At 42.2% G+C, this 20,235-nt stretch overlaps 1 protein-coding gene across 1 annotated transcript in view; it reads left to right on the plus strand.

The window, feature by feature from the left end:
- HHLA1 (HHLA1 neighbor of OC90) overlaps positions 1 to 20,235 on the plus strand; it is a 49,884-nt gene that overhangs the window by 18,218 nt on the left and 11,431 nt on the right. Inside the window, exons 7-12 of the mRNA XM_006155530.1 lie at positions 2,778 to 2,861; positions 2,966 to 3,049; positions 11,678 to 11,761; positions 14,821 to 14,877; positions 14,982 to 15,068; positions 18,046 to 18,294. Coding sequence (XP_006155592.1) covers positions 2,778 to 2,861; positions 2,966 to 3,049; positions 11,678 to 11,761; positions 14,821 to 14,877; positions 14,982 to 15,068; positions 18,046 to 18,294 — 645 coding nt within the window. The remainder of the gene's footprint in view (positions 1 to 2,777; positions 2,862 to 2,965; positions 3,050 to 11,677; positions 11,762 to 14,820; positions 14,878 to 14,981; positions 15,069 to 18,045; positions 18,295 to 20,235) is intronic.

Raw genomic sequence — 20,235 nt, forward strand, 5'->3', positions numbered from 1 at the left:
CAGGCACTATTCTAAGTATTGTTGGGATGGGAAGGGAGTGAACAAGGTTGACAGAAGTCCCTGGTCTGGGGAGCTTACATTCTAGTGGATGGATAGGTAACAGAAGCAAGTAACGCAGGTACTAAGTAGGTAATGATCAGTGTATGCAGGACGAGGAGGCTAGGACCACCGATTCAACACTGGGTTCTGTGTGAGTGGCATTCTCTAGGATTCAATGATACACAAACTGCACAACTGTGCTCAATGACTTTACACCCTTTTACGTAATCGTTTACTCATGGACAATACTTGCAGGCCTATCCGTCCCTGTGCCAACGCTCAAAGCAGTCGTCACTAAGATATGGCCCCTAGCTCCAGTTCACTCACATGAATTTGCCATTGATGGGGCTGCCTTGGGAGGAGAGCAGTAGGGGCTGCCTGTCGTAGGGACTGTGGAGAGCCAGAAGCACCCAGTGAAGGGATGAGCTGCTACACAAGCATTTAGCCCTGTCAGCCCTGAACTCCTAGTTAATCCTGTCCTTTTCTACCCAAGGCCCTGCATTGGGTTCTGCAATATGTTGCAGAGACTTGAAAATCCTAAGTTATACCTTCAAGAAGCTCAAACTCTCCCTATGATTCATTTAACCCTGTGAGGTGGAGCTCTCACTCTCATTGTATAGATGCAGAAATTGAGGCATGCCTGCTGCCATACAGAATGAAAATTCAGATCAGTTCATCCCACACCCCTGATTTAGACTGAAGTTTCCCAAAGTTGCTGTGTGGTAAGAAGCACCTGCATTGCTTATTAAACTCATCCCTCCCTAGACCACCGCCTCATTTAGTGGGTCTTAGGTGGGACTTTAAATGTGCATTTTTACCAAGAACAGTTGATGACTCTGTTTTTAAATGTTTTATAATTTTTTTTATAAAGCAACAATTACAGAACCAAGATAAAAACTTGAAAACGGAGTGCTGGGATATTCAAACTTTGGCACATACCCTATTCTCCCAGGGAGCTAATAAAATACAGTCCTCAGAGATGACCCTGGAGCCTAGTGGTAAATGGAGCTGGTTCCTTCCTGGCTGACCACAGTTTGAGTCCTTGCCATGCTGGGTTGACAAACATGCTGCACGCATGTGTACACATGTCCCAGATCCTGACAAAATGGAGAAATGGAGAAGGGTTTGCCGTGTGACCATACCACATCCCTCCCTCCCTCTCTAACTCTCCATGACTCTCTCTGCTGACTGCATATGCCCTCTGGCAATTAAAAAAGTATATAAAGTCTGACTCCTTTATATATTTGGGTATGACATTAGGGTCTCCAGAGTGGAATGGCCGAGGAGCCAAGGGAGTTGGATACCACCAGTGATTTGAAGTACCGAAGTCAGTGGTACTGCAATTCCAGCCACCATCCCAGTGAGTCACAAATTTGTATGAATAAAAAGCCACCTGGAAAGCTTGTTAAAACCCAGAATCCTCAGCATACCCACCTCTCCCCATTCCCCATAATCAGATTTGGTAGTCTGGGGGTCACACTCAATATGCATCATTTTAGCATGTACACCACTTGACCTGATGCCAGTGCATGATTCTCAGGCCACGGCCAGGGAAGACCTACTTCTGCTGAACTCTTCCAGGTACAACCACCAGCAGGCACTGAGGAAGTGGAGGGGTGATAGGTGTTCATCTATGCCTAACCTGCTGGTTTACGTTAGTTTACGTGGGTAAGAAGAAGCAGAAAGCTCCCCTTTTCCTTGTGTAATAAATGGCTTTCCAAAGGTATTCATTTTCTGGTTACCACAGTCTATGAATCTTACTTTTGATGTCACAAGGCAGAACAGCATCTCGTATGATAACAGATGTGGTTAAGTTGGTTAAGTCAAGGATCTTGAGATGAGAAGATTATCTGGGATTGTCTAGGTTGTGCCAAATGCCATCACCACAGTCCTGATGGGAAAGAGACAAAGAGTAACAAATGGAAGAAAAGACACTGAAGACAGAGCAGTGACGAATGTGGCTGCAAGCCAAGGACTGCCAGCAGCAGCCAGAAACCGGGCACTAACAGACGCTGCCCTGGGGCCTCTGAAAGGGTAGAGATCCTGTGGAGTTTCAGAGTCCTGGGCTCCAGAACTGTGGGAGAATGAATTCCAACTTTTTGGAGCCATCTAGTTTGTGGTCATTTCTTCCAGCAGCCACAGGACTCAAATACAGCTCCGATTCTTACTTAGAGAGTTGCCACAGTTTAAGGACAGGTCAGGAAAAATAGCCAAATGACACATACTATTGAGATTTTATGTTTGGCTTTTAAAATGTTGCTAATTAGTATTTTTTGTTTTTTAATTTTGCTAGAGGGCACATGCACTTGCCACAGAGAGACCGGAAGAGAGAGAGAGAGTGAGAAATCTCCCAGGTGTGATCACACCATGTTCCTTTCTCCTTCATCTCCTCTCTTTTAGGACTTGGGGCACACACACACACACACACACACACACACACACACACACACACACGTGCCTGGCGTAATTCTTCAGCTTCTGGGTCTGGAACTCGAACCACATAGTCGGCTCTGTGGGATCCAGCTGCCTTTACTACCATGCCATGGGCTGGCCCTGTTTCTTCGTTTTATTCTTTATTATTTTATTGTCATCATTTATTTTATTGTATTGTATTGTATTGTCATCATTTGTTCATTGTTTCAGTTTCTATTTTCTGCCTTGCCTCTACTGCCATTCGTTCCGTTATGGTATCACAGGCATTTGTCCCTTTGCCCCATTATTGTGATCTCTCTCTGCAGATACCAAGAAGTTCTTCTCCTTGCTGAGCATCACGTCCTATAGTTCCTTCGCCTTCCACAAGTTTTCTGTGGCCATTTACAACAGTAAGTGCCGGCTGGCTCGTCTGGATGGTGTCAGCAGTGGGCGGGTGGTAGCCAGAGAGCCTGCCTATGCGTCAGGACTGCTGAGTGAATCATTCTTCTCACAGTTTCTAACCTGAAGAAGGTGGACCCAGCCAAATTCCCCACAAGGCACTGCTACTGTTTGGACAATCAGACCAATGACTTGTCAGGTAAGGCAGCTGACCCTGGGCCTTGTAGCTTTTCCAATTTTGCTTGTATCCTTTTAGATAAGTTTATATTTTATGTTTTCCCTCAGAAGAAAATAGAAAAGCATGGTGATGTCTATTGCCCTTGCTTACGTGTATAATCATTGACCCAGGAAGTTCTTTTCTTGGTTTTACTTTAGAGAAATAGTTGTGTGTGCATAAAGGGGCAAGAGCAAATGTTTATGCAGAATTGTTTTCCGTGGAAAATCTGGGAACAACCTCAATATCTGCCATTAGGAAAGGGTTAAACAGTCCACTTTGGAAAACACCTGCAGATGATACATAAATGAATAGGTGTGGCCAGATTGGCCCTGTGCATAGAAAAGTTCCTTTAATTTAAAAAAAAAAAAAAGAGCCACCAAAATTATACACAGAATACAAAGTCATTGATGAAAAGTACATTCGTATCTGGACATCAGATAGCCAATTATCTCTGAGAAGAAGAATGGCGTGTGTTTTAGAATAGGTAAGTGTTATTTAAGGGGATCTTGTATTATCTGAATTATTTTTCCATGGTAATATACTCACGTGTTACTTTTATAAGTAAAACTAAAAGTATTACAAGTTCCTTGTACTTAGAGAATTCTGAAAAAAATAAATACGAGTGAAAATTATTGTCTCTTCCTCAGTTCATCCATTTGGTGGTTCTTTATTGAGCACATCCTATAAGATACCCTTCTAGGTGTTTGGGAGACCACACTGGGCAGAGAAGATGCAGCCCTGACCTTGTGGACCTTAGATTCTGGAGGACAGGACAGAGGCCCAGCTAACGGACTGCAAGTAGATTGTATGTTAGCTGTCAGCTTGGCTGTCAGGACAACAGAGAAGAGGAAGGGGTGAGGGGAGGGGGAAGTGATGGTGGGTATCAGGAAAGTCTCTACTGAGGTAAGGGTTATGGGATGACCTTCAGAAAGTGGAGGGCTAGTCTCATGCTAGACAGTGTTCCAGGCAAAGGCCCAATAGAGAGGGAGTCCAGAAAGGCCTGGGTTGACAAACATGCTGCACGCATGTGTACACATGTCCCAGATCCTGACAAAATGGAGAAATGGAGAAGGGTTTGCCGTGTGACCATACCACATCCCTCCCTCCCTCTCTAACTCTCCATGACTCTCTCTGCTGACTGCATATGCCCTCTGGCAATTAAAAAAGTATATAAAGTCTGACTCCTTTATATATTTGGGTATGACATTAGGGTCTCCAGAGTGGAATGGCCGAGGAGCCAAGGGAGTTGGATACCACCAGTGATTTGAAGTACCGAAGTCAGTGGTACTGCAATTCCAGCCACCATCCCAGTGAGTCACAAATTTGTATGAATAAAAAGCCACCTGGAAAGCTTGTTAAAACCCAGAATCCTCAGCATACCCACCTCTCCCCATTCCCCATAATCAGATTTGGTAGTCTGGGGGTCACACTCAATATGCATCATTTTAGCATGTACACCACTTGACCTGATGCCAGTGCATGATTCTCAGGCCACGGCCAGGGAAGACCTACTTCTGCTGAACTCTTCCAGGTACAACCACCAGCAGGCACTGAGGAAGTGGAGGGGTGATAGGTGTTCATCTATGCCTAACCTGCTGGTTTACGTTAGTTTACGTGGGTAAGAAGAAGCAGAAAGCTCCCCTTTTCCTTGTGTAATAAATGGCTTTCCAAAGGTATTCATTTTCTGGTTACCACAGTCTATGAATCTTACTTTTGATGTCACAAGGCAGAACAGCATCTCGTATGATAACAGATGTGGTTAAGTTGGTTAAGTCAAGGATCTTGAGATGAGAAGATTATCTGGGATTGTCTAGGTTGTGCCAAATGCCATCACCACAGTCCTGATGGGAAAGAGACAAAGAGTAACAAATGGAAGAAAAGACACTGAAGACAGAGCAGTGACGAATGTGGCTGCAAGCCAAGGACTGCCAGCAGCAGCCAGAAACCGGGCACTAACAGACGCTGCCCTGGGGCCTCTGAAAGGGTAGAGATCCTGTGGAGTTTCAGAGTCCTGGGCTCCAGAACTGTGGGAGAATGAATTCCAACTTTTTGGAGCCATCTAGTTTGTGGTCATTTCTTCCAGCAGCCACAGGACTCAAATACAGCTCCGATTCTTACTTAGAGAGTTGCCACAGTTTAAGGACAGGTCAGGAAAAATAGCCAAATGACACATACTATTGAGATTTTATGTTTGGCTTTTAAAATGTTGCTAATTAGTATTTTTTGTTTTTTAATTTTGCTAGAGGGCACATGCACTTGCCACAGAGAGACCGGAAGAGAGAGAGAGAGTGAGAAATCTCCCAGGTGTGATCACACCATGTTCCTTTCTCCTTCATCTCCTCTCTTTTAGGACTTGGGGCACACACACACACACACACACACACACACACACACGTGCCTGGCGTAATTCTTCAGCTTCTGGGTCTGGAACTCGAACCACATAGTCGGCTCTGTGGGATCCAGCTGCCTTTACTACCATGCCATGGGCTGGCCCTGTTTCTTCGTTTTATTCTTTATTATTTTATTGTCATCATTTATTTTATTGTATTGTATTGTATTGTCATCATTTGTTCATTGTTTCAGTTTCTATTTTCTGCCTTGCCTCTACTGCCATTCGTTCCGTTATGGTATCACAGGCATTTGTCCCTTTGCCCCATTATTGTGATCTCTCTCTGCAGATACCAAGAAGTTCTTCTCCTTGCTGAGCATCACGTCCTATAGTTCCTTCGCCTTCCACAAGTTTTCTGTGGCCATTTACAACAGTAAGTGCCGGCTGGCTCGTCTGGATGGTGTCAGCAGTGGGCGGGTGGTAGCCAGAGAGCCTGCCTATGCGTCAGGACTGCTGAGTGAATCATTCTTCTCACAGTTTCTAACCTGAAGAAGGTGGACCCAGCCAAATTCCCCACAAGGCACTGCTACTGTTTGGACAATCAGACCAATGACTTGTCAGGTAAGGCAGCTGACCCTGGGCCTTGTAGCTTTTCCAATTTTGCTTGTATCCTTTTAGATAAGTTTATATTTTATGTTTTCCCTCAGAAGAAAATAGAAAAGCATGGTGATGTCTATTGCCCTTGCTTACGTGTATAATCATTGACCCAGGAAGTTCTTTTCTTGGTTTTACTTTAGAGAAATAGTTGTGTGTGCATAAAGGGGCAAGAGCAAATGTTTATGCAGAATTGTTTTCCGTGGAAAATCTGGGAACAACCTCAATATCTGCCATTAGGAAAGGGTTAAACAGTCCACTTTGGAAAACACCTGCAGATGATACATAAATGAATAGGTGTGGCCAGATTGGCCCTGTGCATAGAAAAGTTCCTTTAATTTAAAAAAAAAAAAAAAAGAGCCACCAAAATTATACACAGAATACAAAGTCATTGATGAAAAGTACATTCGTATCTGGACATCAGATAGCCAATTATCTCTGAGAAGAAGAATGGCGTGTGTTTTAGAATAGGTAAGTGTTATTTAAGGGGATCTTGTATTATCTGAATTATTTTTCCATGGTAATATACTCACGTGTTACTTTTATAAGTAAAACTAAAAGTATTACAAGTTCCTTGTACTTAGAGAATTCTGAAAAAAATAAATACGAGTGAAAATTATTGTCTCTTCCTCAGTTCATCCATTTGGTGGTTCTTTATTGAGCACATCCTATAAGATACCCTTCTAGGTGTTTGGGAGACCACACTGGGCAGAGAAGATGCAGCCCTGACCTTGTGGACCTTAGATTCTGGAGGACAGGACAGAGGCCCAGCTAACGGACTGCAAGTAGATTGTATGTTAGCTGTCAGCTTGGCTGTCAGGACAACAGAGAAGAGGAAGGGGTGAGGGGAGGGGGAAGTGATGGTGGGTATCAGGAAAGTCTCTACTGAGGTAAGGGTTATGGGATGACCTTCAGAAAGTGGAGGGCTAGTCTCATGCTAGACAGTGTTCCAGGCAAAGGCCCAATAGAGAGGGAGTCCAGAAAGGCCAGTGTGGCTGGGAGAGGTGAACGAGGGCAGAGAGCCATGGGAAATGAGCTTGAGTAGTGAGGGTGGTGGAGGGGATCCTGCTGCAGATCATATAGAAGGTGATAGTCCACTGCTAGGATTTCAGCCTTCACTCTGGAAAGAAAGAAGCCATTGTGATTGCGCAGAGGAGCAGCATGGTCTGACTTTCATTCTTCAAGGATGCCTCTGGCTGTTTGTTATAGAATAGACGAGGGAAGAAAGTATTGAAGGTAGAGCCTCCTGCTCTTCCTCCCACTTACTATTGAAATTATTTCAGGCTCGGCACAGTCAGACCCACATGGGAGGGATCTTTGGTTCACGGCCTTCCTGAGCGCACCTGTCAGATACTCAGACACCCAAGATCCAGGATGGCAGCACTGGGGGTGGATCATGGTGTGAAGGCCCTGTTGAGGATTCCTATATCTCTCCTTCTCTCTCATGGAAGAAATGGATAAATGGACTTTTAAAATAGTTATATATTTTTCATGATATTGAAACTCTTTATAAAGATTTACAAGGTTGTGTAGCTGTGAATGTAGATGTTTACTTAGCCATTATATTGTTGTTGGAATTTCCAGTGGATTTTAGTTTTTCTTCCTCATATAGTCTAGCAATGAACATATTTGTGCATAAAGTTTTTTCCTGTTTCAGATTATTTCTGAAGATACATTCTCCAAAGTGAAATTTCTAGAACAAGCATTATGACAATTAAGATAGTAATTGCTAACACTAAGTGAATACTATATATTAGACCTACCCTGAGTGCTTACCATCCGTTCCCTTATTTACTTCACCCTGCGAATCCCATAAAGTCATACATTTGAGAGAGAAAAAGGTTGCTATAACCACACCGTTCCTACTATTCATTTACTTCCACTGAGAGTAGAATTTTGTGCTGAGATCCTTCCCTGATTAGGTAAAAGATAAAAATAAAATTCTGCCTGGAGAGAGATTATAACTCTATTTCAAGAGACAAGGCATATTCCCACATGTTTGAAACCATTCTCTGAAAATAATTGATCCACAGATTCCTGTCATCTGATAAAACAGCATGCTGCTGCTCTGGTAAGCCACAATTTTCATGAGGTTTGATAAGTCACAGAGGGTCTGACCTCAACTCCCCATCAGATCACTACCACCAGAGACTACACACCGGCCAATATCCTTCCGTTGTGCAAAACCTTTGGGGAGGAAATCTTTGTTGATAATCTTCAAAGCTGGATCAATTTTTTTTATAATATTCTCAACTCTAATATGTACCTCTGTTTGAGAATGTATTTGCATATTTTTCTAAGGAAAAATGGTTTAAATTTTCTTGATTTTAAAAATAATCAGGCAAGCCAATGGCATAGTGGCTAAGGCAGATGAATTCCACGTGGCTAATCTCACAGTTTGAGTTCTGGACCGGGCTGCTTGAAAAAGCATGCTGGGAGTGTGTGCATGCATGTCTAAAATCCCAAAAGGAAGAAGAAATAGAAGAAAAGGGATTGTAGTGTGACTATCCCCCAAGGGTGGTGCTTTTTCACTTTCTCTCTCTCTCTATGTGTATGTCTCTCTCTGGCAAGCACACATGCTCTCTGGCAAATTTTTAAAGTAAAAAAATAATAGTAAATAAATATTACATACTGTGATGTCAAAATGTTATACAACATGCATGGGTATACCAACGGACCAGAGATACCTGATACCCTAACTTTCATGAGTCATTACTGCTATTGATGACCTTTATGCACTGCTGTCTACACTACTTTCTACCCTACCTGTCATCTAGCTTACTTTTTCAGTCTAGCTACCCCAACTACTACTCATCTTCCTAGCCATCCTGTTCTACATGTAGGAACCCATCTTCTGTATTATTTAGAATATAGGCCAGGCTACTATAACAAGTGACTCTGAAATAGAGTGGCTTTGATGTATCTTACCAACTTACGCCCCAAAAGGAATCATTTACACTCCCGTCAGCATGGGAACTGGTATGTTTGAGGGCTGGGAGGAGCTGACTTACTAAAAAGAAATACTCATTTATTTACTGAGTAGTCACAGCACCATGGTAGGTGCTGGGGTACAGGGCTGAGCAAGGAAAAATAATACATTTTAACAATTAAATAATTTTTTAATTTAAAAAATATTTCTGAAGAGTATATATATATATATATATATATATATATTGTTCAATTTTGTAAAAGTGAGAAAGTAAAAAAAGTTGACTGTGGAAAAAAAAAATAGAGTGGCTTTAAAAAGGTAAAAGTGAATCGCTTTCATGTGTGGTAACCTGGGCAGGCATACCAGGGCTGCTTAGATGGTTAGATAATTTGAGAGCCCAGGCTCCTTCTAGCTTGTTGTTCTCCCCTCCATAAGGGTGCCCTTGTTCGCATAGCCCAAGGTGGCTTGCCACACATACACACTCCAGCTATGAGGAAGGAGAGAGGACTTGGAAGGCATGCCCATTTGCTGTAAACTCACAGTCTAGGAGCTGTTCACATTTCTTCCTCTCACATTCTGTTGTCCAGAATTTAATCTTATGGCCACACCTACCTGTAAGGCAAGCTGGAGGATTCAGTCCTTATATTATGCCACCATGTGCTCAACTAAACTTTGATGTTCTCTTACTTACAGAAGATGGGAGAAAGCATATTGGAAAACAGCTATCAGTATCTATCACTTTTTCATGCAATTTTATAGTCTACCTTTAAACTAATCAGTCTGTCTTACAAATCATTTCATTGCAGTGACTATAAATACGGCTCATCCTTTGTATGAATGTGTAGTATTCATTGAGAGAACGTACCACAATTTATTTAATTTGTCTCCTCTTGATGGGAACTTGGCTAATTCCCAATATTTTTACAATTATAAACAATGCTATGCTGAGCACCTGTGTAAAATCACTTGGAGTACGTGTCCAATTATCTCTGTAGAATAAAGCTCTCAAAATAGAATTGTTGCCTGACAGGAAGACAATATTGTGGTGACTCAAATTGCTAACATTTCTGCTGGAAAGTTTGCATATATTTATACTCTTTACCTACAATGTTTAAACGTATATGTTTTTTTCAACCCCTTGGAGCACCAAATAAGAGACAGTCTTAAATCATTACCAATTGGAGAGGCAAAAAAGGTTTTTTGTTTTTTTTTTTTTTTTGAGAGATTTTTCACTGTAGGGCGCGTGTGCTCGCCAGACAGACAGAGAGAGACATAGAGACAGAAAGTGAGAAATCATCCCCCAGGGGGGATGGTCACGCCACAATCCCTTCTCCTCCATTCTCCTCTCGGGATCTTGGGCACGCACGCACACGTGCCCGGCGTGAGTTTTAAGCCACCGGGTCCGGGACACGAACCGCGGTCGACTACGTAGGAGTCCAGCGACATAGCCATTACGCTAACTGCTGGTTCCCAAGGTTTTTATTTTTTACCATCGTGTGTGTGTGTGTGTGTGTGTGTGTGTCTATGTATGAAGACAGTCAGAAATCGTTCATTTCTGAGCTTTGCAAGTAAATTAGATCATGCAAATTTTTGTTTTTAGATCATGCAAATTTTTAGCAAAACAAAGAATATCTTTGGGGCAAAGATAATTGATTTTTTTACAAGTATAATAAACTGATTGTGAAAGCATTTCTAGATGGAAAGTTGGCAAACTATGCTGAGCAAGAGGTTCTATGAGTGGTGGTGGGAATATTGGGTAAAGTAGAAACTGACTCAATGCAGCCTCAGCTTAAATCCATGCTCTGCCATGTACTATGCGACCTTTGACAAGTTCTATCCTTTCTCAGAGCCATGGCACAGCATGGACTCTGTCCTTGGTGTCTGACTCTAAAGCCATGCTCATAGTTTCAACGCAACTTTAACAGTGGTAACTACTTGGTTGGTCTGTTTATGAGACTCTGTCCCATTAACCTCAGCTTCTTCTGTGTATCTTATACAGCTCTCCAGTACCTGCCTCATGTCTAGCACACTGCCCATACTCAATGAATACTTTTTAGATAAATAAATTATTAGCAATATTTTAAGAAGCAGGAAGAAAATAAGTAACGAGATAGTACCTTTCCTTAATGTCCACAATGTGACTAAAATCAGAATGCTCTAAAGAGTCATCGATAGGAGGATGACCACAGGTGCCTCTCTTCTGCATAGACAGATAGCTATACCTGCGTAGGTGTGTTAGCATTCTCCCCTCTAGGAGATTACCCATGTGTCCATGCGAATGTGATAAGAGCGTATCTCCAGCTCTGGCTCACACATAGTAGAACACATCTTCAGTGGTCTTGGCATGTTACACTTTCCATTGCTTGTCACCTTCTATTTTCCTGCCTGTCTGGGTTCTGAATTTCCAAGGCAGCTTACTCCGTAGTCCTGCTGATTAGGAAAAGAAGCATCTATACAAGGTGTGATAGGAAAACATCCAACAACCCAAGACACTTTCTGTTCAGAAAAATCACTGGAGCTCCTAGAACACATTCCTTCTGTTTTAGAAATTAAAAATGCACTAGATCCTGAAAAGGTATAAATGAACAGAGGAAGAGGTGGCAGCTATTTAACTCGAGGTGTATCAAGAACTTTCAATGGACAATGGTGCCTAATTTCTGTGAATCAGAAATTCAGACTTTCTAAATCTGTCTTGCAGATTTTACAGCCCTACTGGTGGATATCATCGGGAATTCTACTAGCTACCTTACAGAGATTTTTAAGTCAACCTCCATCCTCTCAGGTGTGTTTATCTTGAAAATATTGGCAAATTTGGCTTCCATCAGAGAATATAATTGTGCCTCTAGATTGCCCCCTCCAGCCCCTCCATAAGACAGGCTGCCAGGAACCTTGATGTAAGGTTATTTAAATATTCTGTGTAGTCCAGTTTCTAACACCAGTATGTAAAGGTTCCATCTTTCAATCAGAGCTATTCCTAGGGTTCAGGAAATTGGAGGAAAAATCTATGGATCAATGTTGGAGGAATCTAGGGAAATTCAAAAAAGTGCTATATTTACATTTGTAAAGATAAGGAAAGGTTGAATGTTTTGTTGAAGGTTGGTGCCACAATTCATATTTTGATCTATATTAAGCCTAAACGCACTTTTGAAGCACAACTGAGAAAGATATGCCTCATTTATAAGGTGGCTTGATATAACCATCAGCCAAGCCACATTCTCCTAGGGACTTACTTTGAAAACTCATGGGAATACCAGATATAGAGTGTGTGAAAGAATAGAGTCTGAGAAAGGACATTTAGAAGAAAAATAGAGAGATAAAGCATTAATGGGACAAAGAAATGTGGTATTATCTGTTGAAGATAATTTTATAGTTTATCAACTGGACTAGGGAGAAATGTTCACATGTTGGAATATTCACTTTGTAAGTTACATAATGTAACTGAATGTATAAAAGAAAATGAAATTTTAAAAAAATATTTAAAATTTAAAAAAGGAAAAGTCACCAGCCCAACAGTTGGTCTAGGCCCCCAAAAAAAAGAAGTGGTGAGCTACATAACTGAACATTTACTGTTTTAAAAGCAGAAGGAAGTGGCATGGTGATTAAGGTGCTGGACTCCCCCATAGCCGACCACATTTCAAGTCCTGGACCTGGAGGCTTGCTTTCTCATTTTCCATCTCTCTCTCTCTGTGTCTCGCTCTGGTGAGCACATGTGCCCTATAGCAAATTACAAAGTAATAATAATAATAATAATAAATAAACAAAACTAAATAAAGAATTCTAGTAAAAAAATAGCAGAAGAAAAGGAGAAATACAAATAATTGATATTTATTAGGTCCCAGACATTCTTCTAAGGGCTTTCTATATATTCCCCCATTGAACCCTCACTACATGATTATGGGATAGCTACCCTGTTTATCCCCACTTTAGATGGGGTAATTATGGCACAGGACAGTTAACTAACTGGTTCAAGACTACTCTGTAGAGAGTATTCTAATCTAAATAATCTGGTTCTTGGGGCTGGCAGGTGGTATGGTGGTTAAGGATGCTGGACTCCCACATGGCAAACCACGGTTTGAGTCCCAAGGCTGGCAGCTTGCTTTCTCACTTTCCCCCTCTCTCTCTCACTCTCATTCTGTCCTCTCTGATCAAATTAAAAATAAATAAATAAAGTTAAATAAAATAATTTAAAAAAATAATAATCTGGCTCTCGGTTCATGCTCTTGGTCACTAAGTATAATAAGAGTAACACATTAGTAGTAATGAGAGCTATTATTATGATTATTTACCACACTCTTGTGTCCATGATGCACCATGCTTAGCACTTCACACCGATTATAGAATCTTCACTGCAATCTTAGGAAGGCTGTGCAGCCCCACATCCACAGTCCTTTTGGCAGCATCCTCAGGGACAAGTATGTTTAGGACTTCAAAGGTTTTCAGACTTTTGAAAGTGTGCTAAGGTGTCCACGCCATATGTGATGTGACAATTCCAACAGCAACCAAGGAAGCCTGCCTGACAGACATGCTGATGGTCATTCAGCAACACGCAAGAGCCTCTACAGTGGGGAGGGTAGACGAAGACTGCGACACCCTCACAACTGTCAAGCCAGGTTTTGCTACTAAGTGAGTTTTGGTACCAAACAAATACAAAGCCTTTCATTTGACAGAGATTTGGGGATTTGGGAGTGGTAATTAAGAAATTGTAGGATTTGAATTTTCACCATTTTAAGGAGAGAGAAACTGAGTCCTGGTGAAGTCATTACTTCATTCCTGTTCACCTGGCCAGCACTGGTGTTGTTACCCCAAAAGCTGCCCCCAGAGGCTGTGCCCCTGGCCACTGCATTATACTATACTACCCCTCCACCACCCCCAAATAAGAGAAAGAAATTAAAACATCAGAGAGTAAGGAATTAGGGGGTCAGCCTGTGACCGGGTGGCTTAACAAGCTGGATCCCACACAGCCACACACACAGTTGGAGTCCTGTAGTTGGTGGGCTGGCAAACATGCGGGTAGTGTGTATGTGTACCTGAAATCACACCATAACGGAGAACGTGGAGGAGAAGGGATTGTGGTGCAGCCCTGCTCTATGAAGGCACTTTCTTTATCTTTTTTTTTTTTTTTTTTTTTTTTTGGAGAGATTTTCACTATAGGGCACATGTGCTCACCAGACAGAGAGAGACATAGAGACAGAAAGCGAGAAATCACCCCCCAGGGGGGATGGTCACGCCACAATCCCTTCTCCTCCATTCTCCTCTCGGGATCTTGGGCGCACACCCACGCGCCCGGCATGAGTTTTAAGCCACCGGGTCTGGGACATGAACCATGGTCGACTACATGGGAGTCCAGCGACATAGCCATTACACTACCTGCTGGTTCCCTATGAAGGCACTTTCTTGTTTTCCCCTCCACCTCTCTCCCACTCTCTTTTTCTGGTGAGCACATACAATCCTCTAGTAAAATAAATAACAAAAAAGTAAAGGTTTCATGTTATTTTCTTATGTCATCCTGAGCTAGGTATTTCCACTTAATGTTTTTAAAAAAAAATTGCTAGAGGGTGTGTGTACTTGCTGGAAAGAAACAGAGAAAGAGAGAGAGAGAAAGCATGCCTCCATGGGGGATGGTCATGTTGTAATCCCCTCTCTATTTTTCCTTTTGATATTTTGGGCACATAAATCAAGTGTGTTTTTTCAAGACACTGAGTCTGAGTCTCAAACTACATGGTTGGCTATGTGAGATCTGGCTGCCTGAACCACCAGACTACTGCCTGGCCCTCCAGCTTAATTTTTATTTCAACCCAAGACTTACCTAGTGCTAAGCCTAGTTACCGGTGTGTCTTACAGTGAGTCAGACCGATGATTCCGACTGCATCTTCATCTGTGTGATGACAGGAAAGTCAGGTGAGCCATTTGCCTTTCTGTCACAAACTCTCAGCACTGAGCATCAAACAAATGACTCTTGCAGATAAACCAAGCTTTGGTCTTGTTGGTGTCATTTTTTGCAGGAAGGAATCTTTCTGACTTCTGGGAGATGGCAGAGAAATCCCCTGTTATCAATTACACATTTACCAGCAGTGTGTCTGGTGTTCTGGGTGAGTACAAATCTCCCAAACTCCTTTCATAGTCTCCAAGGTCCTTCCCAGCAGACTGAAGACCACTTGCCTTCAGGTATTTTATTTAGCTATACTGTGTTTTTAAAAATCATGGGATTTTGCCATTTACTTTATTTATTTATTTTTGAGAGGTTTTTGCTATAGAGCACATGTGCTCACCAGAAAGGCAGAGAGAGACAGAGAGACAGAAAGCGAGAAATCACCGCCCAGGGGGGATGGCCATGCCACAATCCCTTCTCCTCCATTCTCCTCTTGGGATCTTGGGCACACACACACATGTGCCCAGCATGAGTTTAAGCCACCAGGTCCGGGACTCAAACTGTAGTCGACTACATGGGAGTCCAGTGAAATAGCCATTAAGCCAAATGCTGGTCCCAGATTTTGCCATTTAAATAAAGGAATTTCTGGATTCTCTTGTGAAATACTAGCTTTTACTCTCAACTCCTGGCAGCAAGAATGGGAGCTGCATAACTACTGTGCCAATTCCCAGTTAAGAGGGGCACCTTGCTCCTGTCTTCCTTAGCCCTCTCTGCACCCTAGTGCCTCACACTGTTTTTTACATATTAACTACTATTTGCATTTGGGACACTGTTTATAGACTTAAACACTCTATAATACTCAGCCCCTACCCAACCATCCCCTCCCTGTCCACTCACCCACTTACACACATACTTGCTGGTCTTTCTTCAATTTATTCCGTCACCGGGTGGTATTTTTGGAATCACCTTTAAGTTATTTTTCTCTCCTACACTTTACTGGCATTTCCAACTGAGTAAAGGTTCTGGAATCTGGCTGGTTGCTCTGAGATTATATGCTGATGCTGCTTATTTAAGTTCAAGTCATTATCATCTACCTTTAGGCTGTAATAGCTTTAGGACAAAATTCCTTCTATCCCCCATAACTCTCTTATTCCTCTGAAATATTCCTCCATTGCCACAAGAGCAATCGTCTTATAATATGACTTGGGTTTGCTCAGAACTCCTTAGTCAATAGTGGAGAGAGTCCAAAGTCTGATCCTGGAGTGTACATTGCTCTGTCTTCAACCCCTCCCTCCCACTTCATTTCTTGCTCTCTTTCCCCATGAATGCTCTGCTACAACGGCACTGAGATCCCTGCCCCTCTTCACAGGAGGCATACATCTCTATGGCTTTCCATACCGCTTTATCTCCAGCTAACACTTCTCTCCTACTTTTTCATATTTTACCCTATTTTTCTGTTACTTACCAGCTGAAATGCTCCCTCCTAGTTCCTAAAAACCCCCCAATCAAGTCAGTCTTTTATCTTCTGGGTTCTATAGCTCAGCACTTACACAGTGTTGGACCCTGAGCTACTCCATTTTGTAGTGCAGTTGACCTTCATTCACATGCCTCCTCAAGGAACAGCACTGGAAGGCAGAGGTAGTCTCCTTCGGTATCACAGTCTACCTTCCCCCCGCCCCCAGTGCCTTGCACAGTATTTTGTACGTGGTAGACTCCTCATCCATGTCTCCTGGGGTAAAATGAAGGACAAGATAAATCTCCAATTCCATTTCGGTGGGCTACTTTGATTTGTATTTTAGCTTGTCTCTTAGTTAATGCTGTGGTAGGAATCTCAATTTGTGTGGGACAAGGTTGTTTGATAAGTATAAGAAATGGATATTTAGTGGGTTGCCTTCACCTGCTCAATTCTGAAGATAGATCTGAGTGTTGAGTCAATCTCAGCTGAAGTTTTTTCATCATATTCTCACCCCCAAACTCAATTAGGCCTCTCCTATTATGCTCCTTAAAGACAAATGTTTAGGAGAGAGAACATATTTTCAGGTTGACACCAAGGTGATATGCCTGATAGCTGGGGGAGTGAGAAGATGGCTGAGAGGCACCTCGCCCTTTGTCTGAATGATCTGGGAGCAACACTCAGGCCAGTGGTGCATGTGGGGAGCTCATGGTCCCAAAGTAAAGCAGGAGAGAAGAATAGTGTCTGCAATTGCATAGGCTGAGTCCTACACATAGTTATCTGTCAAAGAAGAAAGTGGAGGCCGAATTCCAGCACAGGTTCTGCCCACCAGGTTCAGGTCAGTGTCCACCCATAAAAAGGGGCATGTGGACCCCTCTGTCATCCTCATGTCCACTGCCATGACCACCCCTGAGGAAGATGTAATCTGAATCTCTTCATTCTTTTCTTCATCGAGCATTCCAAGGGCACCAGACAGTTTCTCTGAATTAAACCTTCCTGCTCTCTATATAGGTCCCCTCTTGTAAGCAGTTTCTACCTGAAAACCCCTGATTTTCCAAAATCCCACCTCTGGTTCCTAATTGTACCCATAGGCAGAGCAGCCCTCATCTTTCTCCCAGGGCAAGTCCCAGAGCCGTGGAGTGGCTGAGGACTGCAAAGTGTTTGAAGGATTATCGATGTAGGGTCTGCTCAGGAAGCGAAACAAATGACTGACAACTTTAGATCAGATAGCTTTTTGTTCTATTCACGGTGATTCTTCACTTAGCGTTTTTGAAGATTGATATCCCACCAGAAATTGTCATGCAAGGAGAAAAATGTTTTTGATGGCATTTGGATCTGTGTGGAGTAAGGACTGAATTTCTGTTTTCTTTTTTTTTTTTTTTGGAGAGGTTATTGCTATAGGGCATGTGCGCTTGCCGGACAGACAGAGAGAGACAGAGAGAAAGAAAGTGAGAAATCACTCCCCAGGGGGGATGGCCACGCCACAATCCCTTCTTCTCCACTTTCCTCTCGGGATCTTGGGCACGCACGCACACATGCCCCGTGTGAGTTTTAAGCCACCGGGTCTGGGACGCGAACCGTGGTCAACTACATGGGAGTCCAGCGACATAGCCATTACGCTAACTGCTGGTCCCTGAATTTCTGTTTTCTATGTGTTTGTGCCTGCTGCTCTTTCAGCAACTTGGCAGTTCTTTGTTTCCAAAGTGTCGAGCATATTAACGTGCCATTGACTGTCCTCCTGAAGGTGCAGCTACCAGGGGAACAGCTGGAACTCCCGACCCCAAAACTAAAAGCCAGCAAACACTACTGAATGCGAGCTCCCCACATTGGGCCCACAGCACATACCAACCATCTTTGCTGAAAACATCTCGCTGGATAGAGACAACTGCTCCTTCTGAGGGAGAGGAGCCCAAGAGCACAGACAGGCTCCCTGAACTCCCTGAGGTGACCACAGCCACAGGAAGCAATGCCACTCACAGCACCCCTGCCTCAGGTAAAAACTTTCTCACCCTTTCCTCTCCTTTGTTGTATCTCCTTCCTGTTCCCTCTATGCACATATAAATAAGTAAATTCCTTCCCTTTATTTTTTCTCCTCTACCTGAATTTATGCTTCCACCAACCTTCAGTAAGAGATCTGTGTGAGACAACATGGGTTGGATAAGCTCAAATGAAGGCAGAAAATTTCATTGACATCATGTACTTTGAATATTTATTTTCATAACTTTTTTATTTTGTCAATACTTTAAGACTCTCAAGAACTTGCAAAAATAGTACAAACTGGTCCAGAGTTAGTGTTCATCAAGCTACCCCAAGGAAAATGTCTTATACAGTCGTAGCATAAAAGTATCAGAAGATTCATGGAAATATGAAATGAAGTATGAGTTTATTTTCATGCAAAAGGAAGTTTTAAATCCATGTATCATTTCTTTCAGTGTATGCATTCACTATGAACTTTCTGAGGACTACTTGTATGTTGTGGTATAAAGTGTTTTTGCTGAAGCAATATCTCCTAAAATTCACATGAATGACATGATGGAATGAAGTTGTTACTTTATGGCATGATCAGGTTAATTCAGAGCTGGCTGGATGATGCTAAGACTAAGTTATTAAAGTGACATCAGCATGAAAAGCTGCCACCAATAACCTGCCAAAAGTCTCCTCCCTTCCCATCACCTTGAGAACATGCAGCCATGTTATATCACTGCAGATAAAAAAGGCTCACTTATCCTATTTCCTGTTTGGAAATAATATGAAACTGGGGCAATTCTTTTATTGAGAGTCAATATCGTCTCTATGAACTCCAACAATGGACTGGAATCCATTCATTCACTCATCAAAATGTGTATTTGCTACCGCTCACTAGTCCAGCTATTTGAAGCACAGCTCTGTGTTTCCTTTCCTTTCTGAGCTCAAGGCCAGGGAGAGAGAGAGAGAGACACTGGCAAGTAAACAGCAGATAGGATCCCCCTACAAAAACTATTGCACATGGAAATTCCGGAGAGGGCCAGCTAGCCTAGCATAGCAGGAGACTCAAGTGATAGAAGTCAGGTAGGCAAGGAAACAAGGAAAAGTAGATGGTAAAGTGGAAACGGAATCAATTGCATTAACTAGAAAATTTCTAGTTGACTACAAAACTTGATATAAGAGCTAGCATCCTGATAATTATAGCAAATTAGAAAACTTTCTGGTATAATATGAAAAAAAGATATAATTGCTAGTGACAAAAAAAATAATAAAATACCTAGCTATGACTCTAAAAGAAGCACTGGTTCTATATTAACAAAAACTGGGGACCAGCAGGTGGCCTAATGGTTACATCATTGAACTCCTACGTAGTCAACTGTGGTTTGAGTCCCAGACTTGGCGGTTTAAGACTCAATCAGGGCACATGTGCACACGTGCCTGAAGTCCTGAGAAGAGAATGGAAGAGAAGGAATTGCGGCGTGGCCATCCCCCCAGGAGATGATTTCTCACTTTTAGTCTCTCTGTCTCTCTGGCTAGAGCATGTACCCTTTAGCATATATCTCTAAAAAAAAATACAAAACTTAAATGACAGTAATTAAGGAATATGTAGATAAGTGAGGGGATACACCACGTTCTGGGTGAGAAATTTGAATATTTCAAAGATGGCTGCTGTCTCCAACTTAACCTAGAGATTTAAAATCCTCCCATGAGATTAGTTTTTACAAATCTTGAGAAAAATTATTTTAATTTCTACTATGGGAGTGAATAGATAAAAACAATTTCTTTAAAATAATCAATTAAGAAAGATTTGTCTTAACTAATAACCTTCCTGCAATCTGCAATGTCATAGGACATTATTATCCTTACTATCATTATTATCTATATATTTTTTTATTTTTCTACTTTTTGAAAGGTTTTTGCTATAGGGCACGTGCACTCGCCAGAAAGACAGAGACAGAAAGCGAGAAAC

The sequence above is a fragment of the Tupaia chinensis genome, unplaced genomic scaffold (genome assembly GCF_000334495.1).
Source record: "Tupaia chinensis unplaced genomic scaffold, TupChi_1.0 Scaffold000459_1, whole genome shotgun sequence".
Classification (NCBI taxonomy): domain Eukaryota; kingdom Metazoa; phylum Chordata; class Mammalia; order Scandentia; family Tupaiidae; genus Tupaia; species Tupaia belangeri.